Consider the following 18,013-nt stretch of genomic DNA (forward strand, 5'->3'; position numbering starts at 1 on the left):
TTACTTCAGTTTATAATGCAATCGCACAAGTGCTTTTACTTGAAACATCATACTTCAATACACAGCAGAAGTACTTTATGAATATGAAGGGTCATTTTAATAAAATAAGTTGTATTGCTTCATGAAGGACATTCTTGAGTGACTGCATTTTTTTTTTCTTTTCTTTGGGTACTGAGTGTGGCCAAGAACACAAGGACAACTAGCACAGTTGGGTATCATCGCCTTGATTCCAGCTGAGCCGCCATCAAGTTTTACCCACCAATGCTTTTCAGTGCAATGTTATCAGTGCAATGTTAATGTGAAAATGGCAAATGATGTCTTCCGTGAACTCGAAAATGGTTTGAAAAGGTCTTGGCAACCCTCAGGGGTCTGAGGATCGCCTTGGAGCATCATTGTTCTACAACAGGCGTTCTCAGTGGGGCAGGGGTGGGGGAACGATTTTTCTTCCAGGGACATTTGGCAATGACCGGAGACAATTTTGGTTGTCAGAACTGGTGGTAGTGGTGGAGGGAGTGGATGCTAATGGCATCTAAGTGGGTAGATTCCAGGGACGCTGCTGAACACCCTGCCCCGCACAGGAGAGCCTCCCTTTCCTCCACAAAGATGATGCACTCCGAAATATAATGCTGATGCTGAGAAAGCCTGTTTTACGGAAACGATCTTCCTTTGCACAAGATGGCTACATCGATAAATTAACAATCTTAGTTTTTCAATTTCCTAAACAGTTCTCTGTGTTACATTTCCGCGCTTAATTATTTTCAAGACATAAACCCCAGCTACTTTCAGATTATAATTCTTCTGGGCCCAACTTAACTGTTTTTTCCAACGTGAAGCCTACAGTTGAACCACGGGCCTCCCTGATCTGCTTCCCTGGACCCCTTTCCCATGGAGTTTTGCTTCTTTCGTGTGTGTCTGGCCGGTCTCTTAGCTAGGCTGTAAAATTCTTTAGGCTGTAAAAATCTTAATGCTATGAACTCCCCCCCAGATCTTTCCCCCAGCCTCAGCTGTTTCACCTGCCCACTGAATGGGGTGTGCAGTCTGGCTGGAGCTGCCTCTGTCTGCGCGCACTTCAACTTGCGCAGCCCTAGTTTCCCGCGCTCACGCCCTGCGGTCGCCCGTGCGCCAGATGCTCCCGGCTGCTACTAGAGGGCGCTCCGGGCCGGGGTGGCCCAGACTACAAATCCCAGAGGGTAATGGGGTGGGTACGGCCGCAGTGACTTATGGGATTTGTGGTCCCGAGAAAGAGATTGGCAACTACAAGGCCTCTGAGAGGCACCTCTTCCCCGCCTGTCCCTCTGCGTGGTTCCGATGCCCGGGTAGGCCAGGCCAGGCCAGTTTCTTGGGAGACCTGGTACCAAAGGCGGGCTGGTAGGAGGTCGGGCATGTTAGTTTCCGTTTCCGGTGGGTAAAGGGCAAGCGCAATGTAAACACGGGACCGGGGGAGTGGTGATCAGGTAACTGGGGTTTACGCTGACCGTGGAGGAAGCCGGAGGAAGAGGAGGAAAACGAGGCTGGTGGATCTTGTGGTTAGGGGAGGAAGGGCCTTCAGACGTCGGAGTTGACACCCGAGAGGGGTGTGGCAGAGCCGGGACACTAAGGTTGGTCTCTAGAGATGAGCAGTTCTAGGGGGTCGGGCCCTCCCTTACGCCTGCGTCAGGAGCGGCTTCCGCGTTTCCACGGCGGCCGGTGCGGCTTTGACCTTCCCTTAGCGGTGGGAGGAGCGGAACCGAGCTTGCGTCCCACCCCGCGATGAGGGTGTCTGAAGCTGAGGACTGCCTGCTGGACTCGCGGGTGACGTCCAGGGCAGCCTTTATGAACTTCGCACGGGGAACTTGCTAATACAGGTTTCTCTCTTGGGGTGACATTTTCGGGTAAATTGCTTCTTGAATTTCTTACCTCTGAATACATCCCGGTACCCGAAGGATGCCATTTCGATTTCCTAATGGTGTTCATGTGGTGGTTTCTCGCCTTAGGTGCTGCATGCTCCGATGCAGTGAAGACAGGCATTCTCGGCTTGTGGCTGGGTGAACTGTCCAGCCGTCCCCAGTAACTGAATGCCTACTGTAAGGATCAGAAGCAGAAGAATTTAGAACACAACTTTGTTGTGTAGAGTTTTCATGGTGTTCATTAACTATATAAGTCTGTATAAAATGAATTTGTGTTGTTTCATGAGTTTAACGTGAAATCTATATGATTATGATTTATCCATATGACTTCTTATCCAGGTGAAAAAACGTAGAGGCTAGGATGTTGGTGCCTTTTGCATCTAACTATAGATTCAGGAAAGCCTCATTTATAAGAAGTTTTAATTTGACATTCAGATAACCTTAGAGGAACAGTAAACTAGTAGTAGTTAAGATAACCGAATCAACTCTGAGTGTTAAGTGTTTCAGGCTAGAGACTGTTTTGCATATATCCTAGGACTCAACCTCCTTTAAAGCCTGGCTAACTTTTATTTTTCAAAACTTACCAGCCTCAAGTGTCTCCACTGAAGTCATAGTATCCCTTGTTTACTCTCTAATAGCACTTACTCTGGAGTGTATTGACTACACTCTTGTGGTCTCCAGACAGTTTTGAAGAAAATACAAAGCTGTGCTAATGGCCTTGGTAACAGATTCAGGCTTTTTAACCTGAGTGGGCCCTTGATACTGTTTGCTATCTTTATTCATCCCTTATTGTTGCTTCTCCTATTTTCCCATTCTCTATAGTGACTGTTTTGGAACTTTTTTATTCTTCTCAAATATTCCAAACTATTTCTTTTCCCTTTACTTGGAGCAGATGACTAGCTGCCTGTTCCTCTGGGAAATGCGAAGCTTAGGGGTAGGAAATCCATCATCTTTTCCTCCTATCCCTGAACTTGCCTGTACTTTTCACTCGGCATTAACTCTTGTTTGAGAGGAATGTATTCTTCTCGCTCTAGAAATAGAGCTCTTTTCGGTAAACTTGTCAGTTACTAGTGGTCATCAGGCCTTTTATACCCCTGTAACGTCATTCTCTCCTGACCTCCACAACCTCTGATCTCTGTAGAAGAGCTTACAGGATTTGTGGAGGAAGATGGCAGAAACACCTGAGGCAGTGTTACGTGTGACTTTTTCATACATGGTTGAAAACCACCATGTGGAGTCTTAAGCCTGTCTCTGCCTTTGACATTGAGAGCAATGGTTTCGGTTGGATGATGGGGGAGGGTAACGGGAGTCTGGTTACCTATTAATTTTTATTTTATTTATTTATTTATTTTTATTTATTTTTTTAAGATGGTTTTGGTTGGAGGATGGGGGAGGGTAACGGGAGTCTGGTTACCTATTAATTTTTAAAAAATGTATATGCATATCTCTGTTCCTTTTTCCTTTCCTCTTCACCTTAACCCCTACTTCCAATAATATGTAGACTTGACCAATGATTTTTTTTTTTTTAAAGATTTTATTTATTTATTTGACAGAGATAGAGACAGCCAGCGAGAGAGGGTACACAAGCAGGGGGAGTGGGAGAGGAAGAAGCAGGCTCATAGCAGAGGAGCCTGATGTGGGGCTCGATCCCATAATGCCGGGATCACGCCCTGAGCCGAAGGCAGACGCTTAANCGCTGTGCCACCCAGGCGCCCCTTGACCAATGATTTCTAATGTAATTTGCCTTAAGTAAATACACCAGGTTTTCCTCTGTTAACGTGTTCCCACACTACCTGGTCCCTCACACTGCTGATTTAGAAACAAAGTTCCATTTGGAAACTTGAAGCTGGAAAATGCAGTCGTCCTCATTCTTGTCATAGGGACAATCATAAACACAAGAGTTCTTATCTAGATATCTTATCCTGATATCTTATGAGACCTTCCTAATGATTTATTCTCTTACATTGGCTTCAGTCTGTGCCTCTGGCCTTCTGTTCCATAGTAACCACGCTTCATTTTGAGCCATTTCTTGGTTCATTCCCTAAGTTACTTACAGTCCTCTTCAAACATAGGAAACTCGTTCTCCAATACTATAATGGGTCTGGGGAGAGAGCTTGGCATCGTCCTAATTCCCTAGTATAGCTTATAATACATTACTCCTCTGGGCTTTTTTTTTTTTTTTTTAAGATTTTATTTATTTTATTTGACAGAGAGACAGCCAGTGAGAGAGGGAACACAGGCAGGGGGAGTGGGAGAGGAAGAAGCAGGCTCCCAGCAGAGGAGGGAACCCCATGCAGGGCTAGATCCTAGAACCCTGGGATCATGCCCTAAGCTGAAGGCAGACACTTAAGGACTGAGCCACTCAGGCGCCCCACCCCTCTGGGCTTTTTGAATAATCCCTGCTCCAGTGGAGAACATGTGGTTCACCTTTATCTGCCTGTGCATTTCTTTATTGCTACAATTCATTGAAACTTCCTTGTATTCGTTGGGAATTTAAGCACATGGCCTGTAATTTGCTTACCCCTTCAAGTTCTGTCATTATCTTCGGCCTTTCCATGTGAATAACTTCATAGTCCCTTTTACTTTTTTGTCCCCTTCCTTCTATTGATTACTTATGTTTTATTTCAGCCATGTGCATCTGTGATGAAGACCTTGACATCTGCTAGAACTTATTATTTCATTTCTCTCTCTCCCTTACTCCCACAATGCCCATTCTTTGATAGTTTTATAAAGACCTCTGCTTCATTGCTTTTCCTTATCCCCCTAGTTGATTACTCAGTTGATCATAATTACCTCAGGGTTATAGACTCCCTTAAGAATGGAATGAAAGCTTAGACACTCTTCTTCAGAATGCACACAAACATAAAAAAAAATTATATACAATTCCAGGAGTTTCTCAGTGTCTTTAAGCTCATCCATGTAACTAGTAAGAGTTCTTGGATCCCTCAGTAAATCCATTTTCTAGATAAATACTTTTGAATGCTTCTATGGTTTTCTTTAATTTTGTTTCATCAGTTGTCCTTTCTTTCTTATCCTTTACATTTGTGTATCATTGCTGATTTACAAAACAGTTTAACATTTGTTATCTTTTAGATTCACCCAATAGTTCTGTGAATTAAGTTATTTACCAATTTGACTCTTTTAAAAACTTTTTTATTGTGGAAAATTTCAAATGTGTACAAGAAAGGAAAGTACAAGAAATCCTGTGTACATATCACCTAACTTTATTATCAGCCAGAGCACTGTTTTCATCTATATTTCTTCTCTGTTGCACTCCCACCCTGGTGATCACTTTGAAACAATTTCTAGATATCATTTAATCTCAAATGAAATATTTTAGTATATAGTCCTAAAAGATAAGCATTCTTTTTATACACATAATTACAATAGTATTATCATACCTTAAACAATGACAATAATTCCTTGGTATCCTCAAATATCAAATCAGTGTTCTGGTTTTCCCTATTATTTCATAAATACTTCCTCCCCATTAGCTTGTTTGAAAATCCAGAGCTAAACAAGATGCATATGTTACATTTGGTTAGTACGTCTCTGAAGGCTCTTTTTATCTCCATCTTTCTCTCTTTTTTTTCCTGGAAGTTTTTTTCTTGAAGAAACCAGTTTTATTTTTCTTCAGTTTATTCCTTGCTGTCTCCAACTCTGACGCGCTATCACGCTCATCTACATCCCAGGTTTCTTATAAACTGGTAGAGTTTGGTAGGCTTGATCTGATTAAGGATTAATTTTTGACTTCATAGGTACGTCGTAGGTGGTATGGCCCTTCCAGCAGGAGATACTGTCGCGTTGGCTTTCGTTACGATGTGAGCACCCTTCACTGATTATTGCCTTGATCCACTATTTAGTTAGGAGTTTAAAAAGTGGTGACAGTCTGATTCTGTTATCCCTTCTTCACCTGTTATTTGGAGAACTTTTATAAAAGCCCAAGTTTGAATTTTAAAGCTGTATCCTTGTAATTTCCCAGAATGGCTTCCTTTGGATGGAAGAGGAAAATTGGCGAGAAGGTCTCAAAGGTCACTTCCCAGCAGTTTGAAGCTGAAGCTGCCGATGAGAAGGATGTAGTTGAGAATGAAGACGGGAACTGGCTTCATGCCATTAAACGAAGGAAGGAAATTCTCTTTGAGGGCTGTGCTGAGAAAAGTAAGCAGCTGAAGGATGAAGGAGCCAGTTTGGCTGAAAATAAAAGGTATGTGTTTAGAGTTTTCTTATAGAGAGCGGTTTACATTTCTGTCAGTAATGAGATGAAGAGTTACGAATTCTATAAAGTCATGTTTTAAAAATCTGATCTAGGTGCTAAATTGATCAAATAAATAAGAAGTTTTAAAGATACCTTTAAACATTCCCATGGAGTCTGAAAGTTGGTAGAAAAGTCTTTAAGGTGTTTGGAATGTCTGCTTTGCCATCATTTTTGTTCTGTCTGAAGAAGAGTAAATGCTAAATAAAATGTATTCCAAGTTCTTGGTTGGTAGGAGATAGTTTAATTTCTGGAAACGTTCTCCTTGTGTTGTTATATACCAGACAAATTAGGTGTTTCCTGAAGGGCTTTGAGGGCATACTTTTTTTTTTTTTTTTAAGGTGTTCAGTTATCATTTTCCATTGGCTTTTATATACTTCGATAAGTATGGTTGGTGCACAGGAATTTGACAATAGTTTCATTTATCCTCAGCCCTTCCTCAGCTAAGCTCTTATACTTCTGCCATTTACCCTTTACCCTTTTCTGTTTTCCTTTTTTTTCTATGTTCTTGTTCCTTTTCCCGTGTCTCTGGTTAGGTCTTCAGTGGACCCAAAAATCATTCTTTCACAAATCAGTGGGGACTGGACCCATTGGTTAGTAGATTCTATAGAGAAAGCTGAAATTCTCTATATAGGAAAAGAAAATGATCTGCATCTAATACCACATTACAAAGATGGACTCTAGAGAGCTAAAAAAAAATCTCAGTGTGACATGTAAAACTACACAGTTAATGAAAGAAAATATGGAAGGTTATCTTTATAACCTAGAGGTGGAGAAGGACATTTTTATTTTTAAAAATTTCAAATCTGTATTAGAGTTGAAATAATAGTTCAATCCCTGTACTCCCTCTAGCTAGATAAAAAATTCTTAATAGCTTTATTTATCTATTTCTATACATACATATACATACACTGACATGTAATTATAGATTTACAATTTTTTTTTTTGTAATGTTTGAAAGTAAGTTGTAGACATAATGACACTTCTGTCCGAATTTAGCATGCTTCTCATAAGAATAAGGATATTTTGGGGCATCTGGCTAGCTCAGTCAGTAAAGTGGGCAGCTCCTGATCTCTGGGTCATGAGTTCAAGCCCCATGTTGGGCATGGAGCCTACTACTTAAAAAAAAAAGAATGAGGGTATTCTCTTACTGAACACCGTAACTATCAAACCCGTGAACATTAACAATTTTGTAAACTAATATGCAGTCCATATTTACTAATTTTCATCGAAATGTCTTTTACAGTTTTTTTTTTTTTTTAAACTCAGGATCCAATCAAAGTTCACACATTTTATTTGGTTGTTATATCTCTTTAGTGTCTACTTAGGTCCCCTACTTTATCCCCCATGATATTGACTTTTTTGAAGAGGCTAGACCAATTTTCTATTTGATTGTTCTCTAATGGATGTTATTTAATTTGTTCCTGTATTTCATGTGTTTCTCGTAAACTGAGGTGTGGGGATTTGATTTAGATTCTGGTTGACTTTTTGGCAAGAGTACTTAATAGTCAGGTTTGTACTTCCTATTATATCATATTGGGAGAGAAATAACATCAGGTTGTCGTTAATGCGGCCATTTGAAAGACATCATGCCTATCTCAGTCTGTTTGCTGTGTTTAAAATCTGCTGAAAGTCATATTTTATTTTATTTTATTTTATTTTATTTTTAAGATTTTATTTATTTATTCGACAGAGATAGAGACAGCCAGAGAGATTGGGAACACAAGCAGGGGGAGTGGGAGAGGAAGACAGGCTCATAGCAGAAGAGCCTGATGTGGGGCTCGATCCCATAACGCCGGGATCACGCCCTGAGCCAAAGGCAGACGTGAAAGTCATATTTTAATAAAAATCTTGAAACATTGGGGCACCTGGGTGGCTCAGTCAGTTAAGCATCTGCCTTTGGTTCAGGTCATGATCTCAGGGTCGAGGGATGGAGCCCTGCATCAGGCTCCCTGCTCAGCAGGGAGTCTGTTTCTCCCTCTCTCTGCTCATGCACTCTCTCTCTGTATCTCTCAAATAGGTAAGTAAAATCTTAAAAAAAAGAATCTCGAAACATTTATCCTTGGTGAAGGAAATATGTTAAGAGAATTGCACCAATCGACACGAGGAGTATTGTTTTTTATTGCACTAAGGATATGATTTTGAGAAGATAGATGTATGGTCAGCAGGAGTAGTGTCTGAATAGGTCTGAATACTCTTCAGATCATCGAGAGATCTAAAATCAGGCCTGTGTGCCTTTGACTGGTATCTTCCATGTGGTAATGAAAAATTAGGGAAATTAAAAGTAGTACTGAACAAAAAGCAGTTTTCTTCTCTTTGTTCTTTTTTTCTTCTTCCTTAATTAAAATTGGTCAGGGTGGGTATAAGATTCCTTGTTAGTCATTTTTGTCATGAATGAGTCAGAGTTGAGGAAATAACATTTTGGTTCCTAGGTCTGTTTTTATTTTTGATTCCTGGAGTAATCTTTTAAAATGTATTTTAATATAAAACATCAAATGGTGCCTAAACTATAGTATATTAGCATCTCAAATTGGAAATGAATGATGGAAAATAAATAACAAGGCCAATTAACAGCTTCATAGCCTAATGTTACATTCTGAATTCTGCTTGTGGTTTTTTAGGCATTAAAATTGTCTTTTGTAGAACTTCGTAAGATTGACCGTTGTTAGTCAGAAGAAAACCCACTATAAATTTTCCACATTTATGAAATCGTTTTCAGAACATCGATAAAACATCTTTAGAAATTCCTGTAAATGCCTGTTAAAAGTTCATTAACTTTGTTTTTGCCTTTTTCTCTGGACCACACTAGTGAGCAGGAGGGAAAAGCTATTCAGTTATTGCCATGGGAGTCCCTCTGAATTTCCTGTGGTACAAGGGAGATAGCAACTCTGTAGATAAACAAAATAACTCTTGTTTTCTGCCTGCATGTCAAAACATTGAGTCATTTCACCAAAATCAGCTGGGTTGGATGCTTTATTTTGAATGGAGAACACTGTGAAATGATGGAGTTTTTTTTTGCTGGTTAGCATTTGTTTTGCAGTAATATATACACAGCTTTAGAAGATAACTAAACAGATTAAAAGGAATCTAGTGGGATTGAACAGTTTGGCTACTCTGTGCCAAAACTAAATAGAAATAATAGTTTAAAAAGACCTAAGATAATATTAAACTTGATTTAAGTAATATGAGGAATAAAAAATAATATAAGGAGGAATAGTGAAGCTAAATTAAAAAAAAAACACACTGCAAAAGATAAGTTCCTGTCTTCTGAATCAACTTCATCTTTTTTTTTTTTTTTTAAAGATTTTACTTATTTATTTGACAGAGAGAGACAGCAAGAGAGGGAACACAAGCAGGGGGAGTGGGAGAGGGAGGAGCAGGCCTCCTGCTGAGCAGGGAGCCTGATGCGGGGCTTAATACCAGGACCTTGGGATCTTGACCTGAGCTGAAGGCAGACGCTTAATGACTGAGCCACCCAGGCGCCCCTCAACTTCATCTGTAAGCATTCTCATTATCACCGCATTTTAGCCACACCGGCCTTCCTTGCATTTTTGAACACAACACAGTTTTTATACAACTTTGTCCCGTGACGCTCTGTCTGAAAAGCTCTTATCTTCTGTTTTCCGATGTCTCTCTTTTTGTCCTTCTGATCTCTGCTCACATGTGGTCATCTCCGTGAGCCTGAGCACCCAGTTGGAGGTAGTACTTCCATTTCCCCTTTATCTTCATCATATCAACCTTTCTTTTAATTGTTAGCACTTCTCCCCTTTTGAAGTTACCTTATACACTTATTTAGCTATTTGTTTGTATGCTATTTATATCTCTTCTGTAGGAATGTGAACTCTAAGACGGTAGGGCCTTTTCTACTCTTATCTTCAGCACTTAGAACAATTGGTGGCACCTATCAGACTCTCAGATGAAGCTGTAAAGAATGAAATTCTAATCAAAATCCCAGCAGGCTTGATTTTGTAGTCATTGACCAGTTTATCCTAAACTTCATATGGAAATGCAAAGAATCTAGGCTGGCCAGAAGACTTTTATGGACCAAAAATTATGTAGAGAACTTACACTACTTTATTTCATTAGCACATTCTTGAATGCCGTGCCTTAATAGTGTTAGTGTGGGAATAGACATCTACAGATCATGAAAAGAATATAAGGTACAGAAATGACTCACATTTATGGGATAGTTGATCAAAGTTAAAACATCCGGTTATCAAAATGCCTAACTAAGAAAATGAAAATTCAGGCCACAGACCGGAAGAAATATTGATAGTGCATATATCTGACATAGGAGGTTTTCCTAGACTGCATAAGGCACTCGCACAGCTCAGTGGCAAGACACTAGCCAGCTAAAGAATGGATACAAAGTTTGACCTGCAGCTTTACAGAAGAAGATACATGAATGGCCAGTAAGCACATGAAAAGCTGCTCAGCATGATTAGTCACAGAAAACTTCAAATTAAAACCACAGCATACTACCGCATAACCACTAGAAGGCTAAAATGGAAAAGACTGACAATACCAAGCGAGGATGTGGAGCAACTCAAACTTTCAAGCCATTGTTCATGAAAATGTAAAATAGTTCTACTGCTTTGGAAAACAGTCTGGCTGTTTCTTGTAAAGTTAAACGTACAGCTCACCATACAATCCAGCAGTCTGCTCCCTCCTAGATATTTATTCGGGAGAAGGGAAAACATATATTCACTCAAAGACTTATCTAACAATGTTCCTAGTAGTCTTATTCATAGTGGCCATGAAGTGGAAGCAATCAAAATGTCCATCAACAGGTGAATGGATAAATAAGTTGGAGTGTATCCATCCAGTAGTATCCTATGGAGCAATGAAAGGGAATGATGAATGCATCCAAAAATTATTATACTTAGAGAAAGAAATCAGAAAGAGTGTATACTATCTGTTTCATCTACATAAATCTCTCTAAAGACTATAATGACAATTCTGTTAAGTGATGAAGTGATTGGTGCATCCAAAAATCATTATGTTCTCTGGAAAGAAGTCAGAAAGAGGGCATCCTGCCTCATTCCATCAATGTAAATCCCTAAATGGAACTCTAATCTATAGTGTTTGTCTGGAACCAGAAATTGGGGTGGGTTGACTACAAAAGGGCCTAGGGAACTTTTTGGGTCAATAAAAATGTTCTTTATTATGAATGGTTGTGGTATTTACATGGGTGTGTACATTTGTAAAAACTCATTGAAGGGTATGCTTAAAATGGGTACATGTTTTGGCATCTAGATTATACTCGAGTAAATTTGATAACAAAAAAAATCAGGGGCACCCGACTAACTTGGTCGGTTTAGCATACAGCTCTTGATTTCAGCTTGGATCATGGTCTCAGAGTCACCGTGTGAACCTTTTAAATTATTTCCTGTGCTCTGGGAGCAGTGGCAGAAGTCTCCAGTCTGGAAATGGGGAGGGGAATTTTGCAGTTGCACATATTGCCAATTCTCGAGTTAGACTCTCACCTCCTCAAGTTTGCATCTCAGAGGTTGTNAGAGGTTGTAAAAAATCGTGTCCCCTTTTTTTTTTTTTTTTTGGTAAAATGATGGTGAGGATTAAATGCATCAAAATATGGAACAGCTTTGAACTTGGAATGAGTACTAATCGTTAGAATGGTAGAGAATTAGGGATGCCTCTGGAGGAATTGCTAGAGATGGAGGGAGGGGGGAAGGTTGATGAAGAGGGAGCCGCTTCTGCTTCCTGGGATACAAGCTTTTGCCTCCTTGTGATTTTCTTCCTTCCTTCCCTGTCTCCCTCCTTCCTTCTCTTTCTTTCCTCTGTCTTTCTTTTTTGCACTTAATATTTTCTCATTTAGTTTCATTTAGCACTTAGAGTGTGGTCTGAACACATGAAAGGTAGCACAATCCAAGTGTGTTAATGTCATCCTTCCTCAAAAGGCCGCACAGGTTTTTGGCATCATGGTCTCCTGCTGTCAGTTTACTTCATTAGTAACCATTCTAAGAAAACTTTGGTTTGCAATTGAATGGGTTTTAAGATCTGAAGTTCTACCTTCTAGTGCTTATGATTCTTTGTAACCAAAAACTGGTGTTCTCTTCTATGTAAACACTAAGTAATTTTGATGCTTTACAGGGTCAGTATTGTGAGTAGAGTGATTAAGAGTGTGGATTGCGAAGTCATTTTGCCTCTGTTCAGATCCTAGCTTTATCATGTCTGTCTGTAAATCTTTGGCAGATTATTAACTTTTTAAGTGTCCATTTCCTCATGTGTAGAATGGTACGACTTCTCTCATAGACTACTGGGGGATTAAAAGGCAAGTCCATGTGAAAGAACTTAACATGTCACCTAGCACCTCAGAAACATTCAATAAATGTACTTCAGATATTTTAGGGTTTTATATGTGACTGGTACATTTCATGTTATGTTAAGATTTTTTGTAAGTTATTTTGTGTAGACACCTTTTTCTAAAATTGTTCCTGAGATACACCTTTCGGGAGTCACAGTGTTGAGTCCCCAACTTTGCTATGTTGGCTTTCAAGGTTTCAACCACTAGATGGTGATATTTGATTATGTAGCTAATTTGATCGCCTTGTGGGAATTAGTGTGTATGTGTGTGAAGCAGAAATAGAATTAGAATTTACCATGAATCTTATCTCTTGTCTAGAAAAGCACACGTATCCAAGTGAACATGAGGGCAGTCCGGCTGTGTGGCACGCACTTCACTGACGTCAGCATGGATCTGTTTAATGACTGTGATCTTCATTTGGATGTCATCTGTTCCTCCCTCTCTTTTGGTTTCTTCTCACTGGTGTACAAACATACCTTGATAACAACTGTTGAAAAAGCTTCCCTTGCCTGCACATGCCCTGCCATTTCTTCGCTCCCCTTTCGCCACAAACTCCATTTCTTGATGAATCATCCTCTGGGTCTGTTCCAGTCCGGTTTCTATTCCCACTGGTCCCCCGCAGCCACTCTTGTGAAGGTTAGATGACCTCCGGTCATCATGTCTCTGTTCTCGTTCACTGTACCTGTCATCGTTCAGCATGGTTGACCCGGGTTCCTAAATACACTGCTCTCTCATCTGCAGCACCACACCCGTGGTTTTTCTTGTGTCTCACTGTCCACTTCTTAATCTTCTTTGCTTCCTCTTCTTGTGTTCATTTTCTACATATCGGTGGGCCACAGAATTTAGGAAGTACTTCTTCTCTTTTCTATATCCTTTTTTCCCTTCTTAAACTTATGTAGTCTCCTGCTTTCAGTACCCTCTCTGTACAGCTGATGACCAAGTATGTCTGCAGTGCTGTTTTCCCGCCTGAATTCCAGACTCTGAAATCTCCAGTGCTTGCTCTATACCCACATGGATGTCTCATTAGTATCTCAAATTGAGCACGTACTAAGCAGAACCCTTGATTTTTCTTGCAGACATCTGGTACTTTTTAATCTTCCCCGTGTCAGTAAAAGGCATCACCATTTACCCAGTTACTTAAGCCTGCAAGCCAGGAGTCAGCTCCGCCGGGTTCCGTGCCAATACTGAGCCAGTCAGCCCCAGGCACCGCTGACTGCCTGCCCCTCGTGCTGTTCTTCCGGCCTTGAAGCCCTGGCAGCTGCTGCTGCTGTTACAGCCCGTATTTGTGGTGCTGACGATCCCAGACCATCACACCCAGACACTGGCCAGATTGGACCTTCAGATGCTCTGGAGGGAGTGGATCACACACCAAGAAGTAGGAGGGCTTAAAACCGTGTGGGGTAGAATTTGGTGGGAGACAGGGTAAGGAAGGGAGCTGGCAGATCAATTCTTTTCCCTTCTTCCTTTCACTGGACAGCTTCCAGGATACACAGGTTTTATACAGTCTTCTGAAGAAGGCCTGCAAGGTCGGCAGTCATCTGTTTGTTTTTGAAGCTCTTGCCAGCCTAGCAGATGCCTTGTATTTATTCTGCCTCTTTCCTGCCTGACTTCTCTTTTGACCCCTCACTCTTCCTTCCCTGGGATCCTGCCCCCCATAAAGGGTAAGCTGAGGCCTCAAGCTCTGTTTCCCAGGGAACCCAAGCTAAGACGTCATCCTGGATTCTTTTCTTTTTTTTCCTCCTCATATCCACTTAAGTTGACTTTATTTTCTAAACATGTTCTAAATCTTTTTTTATCCTCTGTTTTCATTGCTGTCATCCTAATCTAATCTACTCTCATCACTTACCTGGATCATTCAGGTGGTCTCCTAATGGCTTTCCTGTGCTTGTTCTTACCCCTCTACAGACCGTTCTCCTCCCTGGGCCTGGCTGATCTTTTCAAAATGTAAATCATGTCTGTGTGTTGCATCCAGTCTCTACAGCCGTGCTGGTTTCCTTTGCTTTCCTCAAAACATGAGGTGTTTGACCCTCCCTTGGCTTGGGCTCTTCCCTTTGTCTGGAATGAACTTCCTCCAGATCTTCAGTTAGCTGACCACTTTTTGTCAGTCAGATCACAGCTAAATGCCTTTCTAGAGAGATCTTTTCTGACCACACATTCAGAGTAGCCATCCCGTCACTCCCTTTCACATCCGTCCACTTTTTTTTTTTTTATCGCACTCATCATATTTTAACTTAGGTTTGTTGTCTTTCTCTGCCTTCTTCCTACATGCAAACATTCTAGAATGGAAGATCTAGAAAAATAGTAGGGTCATTTCATATCTTGTTGAATGCTGCATCCTCAGTACCTAGAATACTACTTGGCCCAGAGGAGATGCTTAATAAATATTTATCAAATGAACAGAATGGTAACTATAGAGCTCATTAAGCTTGAGGCTGTAGTAAATTAGAAATCTAATTGGGAACAAAGTAGTTAAACACTTTGACATTTCTGTCTGATAAATGAGTGTGCTCACTTGCTTGGCTTGATCACCAGCTGTTCTTTACCGCGGTGTAGGGCTTACCTCATCCTGCCCGTGTGCGATCCCTGTGCCCATTCTCTCTGCTTCCTTCTCGCTCTAGCTGGCCAGCACACAGTGAAGGGTGTCTTTAAGCTGGCTGAATCAGACTTTGGTCACTTATTAACTAACCATAGTGACTTTAAACCAAGTTTTTATCTTGCCATGCTTCCTCTCCAACAGCTGCAGTAGGGCTGTGTCTGTTCAGTCTGTTCCAAACCGAAGTTGAATTAAGAGATACGCTGGAGAAGTTAGGAGAGACCATTGATTTATTGGGTGCCAAGTTTCCTGTGATCCAAAAACGGAGGAACCGGGTGGTGCCACCCTTTGTTTGTAGGCCGGGAAAACTGTATCAGAGAGAAATGAAAAAGGGCGGTGGCGAGGGAATTCAAGAGGCTTGCGGTAGTGAAGTAAAGGCCCAGCCGTTGCTGCTGCCTTTTAGCCGGTGGGAAACAGCTCACTTGTTCCTTTGAACCCTTGTGTGTCCTGTGGGCATAAAGCACATTTCACTTAGCAAAGCCTTCAAAATAAAAGCACCATTGAGGGGGTGCAGTGGACAATTTTTTTTGGCCTCAAATCTGTGTGCCTGTGTTTGCACATGTATATGTTTGTATGGGTGTCTGTGTATGGGTGCTGCCTAATGAAAAGAGAAAACAGAACTAGTGATGGCCAGTGTTACCCTGAACTTCTCATTTTGTACTCTGTGATCCTGTAAGCAGCTTGAGGGGTGGGAGGGCGGGGATGGGGGAGGCTGCCCTGTTTCTCAGGAATAGTGCTGTTGGCATTTTGGGCAGGACAGGTCTTTGTTGATCAGGACTGCCCCTTGCCTTGCCGGATGTTAGCATCCCCGAACCCTTGGCACTAGTGCCTCTAAGTCATAATGACAACTAGAACCACCTCTGTAAATGGGTATGAATGCCTGCCATGGGGTGATAACGGTTCCTGGTTGAGTTAGGCAGAAAAGAGGACTGAAAGTGAAAAGGACATTTGACAAATGTGACAGATTTTAAGTGGTTGGACCAAGTAATGCAGGGGTTGGCAAACCGCAACCAGTTTTTATAGTTTCATTGCATGCAGACATGCACGTTGTTTATGTGTTATCTGTGGCTGACTTTTGTGCAACAGCAGAATTGAGCATTTATGACAGTGACTGTATGGCCCACGAACCCTGAAATACTCATTATATGGTGCCTTAGTCATTATATAGACTTATTATATGGACTGACCTTGGTCTCCAGACCAGCCCCTTTCTCTAAAGCCACAGACTCCTGGATCCTCACACATCCCAGTGTCTTAAAGTCCTTCTGCTCTACCTAGAATTTTAATCTCTTGGTTCTTTCTACCCATATTCCCATTCTCCTAGTCGTGGGATTTCTTGTAATTTCTATACCTGGAATGGTAAGCTGGAACAAAGTAAGAATTAAGGTATTTGCTCCTTTTGTTTTAGGGTAAGATTTGTTTTCATTTCTTTTCTTTCTTTCTTTTTTTAATGTATTTTCAGCCTGCTAGTTCTTGTCCCTGCTTTTCATGTCTTTAATGCTTTCTTTGCTGCTTTCCAAGATTTCTCTTGGAGAAGGTAAGACAGATGAGGTAGATAGCTTCTGGGATATTAGCACCTTCTGTGTGCCTGGCCATGTTCTGGGTGTTTAGAGAATACGGTTGACTCTACCCTTTGGTCCCTGAACTCAATTAGTGAAGAGAAGATAAAAATATTTGGAAAAATTGGAGAAAAATGAAATGGGAGACAACATTGGGGTAGCTGGGAAAGCATTAGTCTTGTAACTGGAAGAGCCAGCTTCCTGGCTTCCACAGGATTAATGCCATGTGCCTGTGGACTGGTCCCATAGCTGCTGTCTACCTTTGTTTCCTCTTCAGTAGAGTGAGCAAGTAGTGCCAATCTTTTTTTTTTTTTTTTTTAAGATTTTTATTTATTTGACAGAGATAGAGACAGCCAGCGAGAGAGGGAACACAAGCAGGGGGAGTGGGAAAGGAAGAAGCAGGCTCATAGCGGAGGAGCCCGATGTGGGGCTCGATCCCATAACGCCGGGATCACGCCCTGAGCCGAAGGCAGACGCCCAACCGCTGTGCCACCCAGGCGCCCCAAGTAGTGCCAATCTTGGAGGACTTTTCCGAGCACTAAGTGAACGGACTTTTTGTGAGAATAATTGTTCATTAAGTGATGGTGTTGAAAGTGCTTTGTAAAACATAAAGTACTTTAGGAACACAAGCGATACTACGTGGGCAGGTAAGCAGTGCTCATATGGTCTTCATGAGAATGGAATTTTAACTTGGTCTTAGAGGAGAGAGCGCCTTTGAATAGTGAAGAGGGGGAGGAAGGAATTCCTAGATATGCATATGTTTGTGTACTGGGGGACCCCCACGAACAAAGAAAGACATGGTACGTGGATGGGGACTGGCACATATGCCGCTGAGTGGAGCAGAGGTGTGGGGTAGTAGAAAAAAGATTGGACTGATAAGCTAATACTGGAAGAAATCAATTCACTAGTTTTAAGTCCTAAAGAATTTACTGCTTCTCCATTTCTTAGAATNGAATTTACTGCTTCTCCATTATGAGTAGGAGGCTTATTATGAAGGAATAACTTAATTTTTTCAGAGAATAGAACATAGCAGATTTCCGAAGTTTTTTATGTTATGTCTGAAATAACATTTGGAAATATTTAGAGATAGGCTGGAAGTCACCCATAATTTGCCTAAAGAAGTACACACTTTCTTTTTAGGTGACGTAGTTACTGCTTTTAGACATAATATCACTAAAGCTTAGTGGATAATCGCACCATGAGACTAAATTTCTGTGATTTATATACTTTTTGTTAAGAACTTTATAGGGAATAGCTTTAAATAGTTGAAATAGGTAATGGGTGTTAGGTGTTGTTGAGTGTCATGTACTTTTTTCCTCCGCTATCTGTCACATACGAGTTTTTCTAATGCTTTGCTGAGGTGTATCCTACATGGTCATATGGACTTTATACTTTTTA

The 18,013-nt window shown here is 41.1% G+C and overlaps 1 protein-coding gene across 3 annotated transcripts in view; it reads left to right on the forward strand.

The window, feature by feature from the left end:
- The first annotated feature begins 1,246 nt into the window (after positions 1-1,246).
- TTC33 (tetratricopeptide repeat domain 33) overlaps positions 1,247-18,013 on the forward strand; it is a 38,072-nt gene continuing 21,305 nt past the window's right edge. Inside the window, exons 1-2 of one of the 3 annotated variants that reach the window (XM_019803144.2) lie at positions 1,247-1,316; positions 5,869-6,090. In XM_019803144.2, the coding sequence (XP_019658703.1) occupies positions 1,309-1,316; positions 5,869-6,090 (230 nt within the window). In that variant the 5' untranslated portion in view covers positions 1,247-1,308. Of the gene's footprint in view, positions 1,317-1,361; positions 1,599-1,679; positions 1,872-5,868; positions 6,091-18,013 lie in introns of those variants that run through there. The other 2 variants (XM_011229149.3, XM_002922612.4) reach the window with 2 other exon arrangements.

Source organism: Ailuropoda melanoleuca, chromosome 3, assembly GCF_002007445.2.
Source record: "Ailuropoda melanoleuca isolate Jingjing chromosome 3, ASM200744v2, whole genome shotgun sequence".
Classification (NCBI taxonomy): Eukaryota; Metazoa; Chordata; class Mammalia; order Carnivora; family Ursidae; genus Ailuropoda; species Ailuropoda melanoleuca.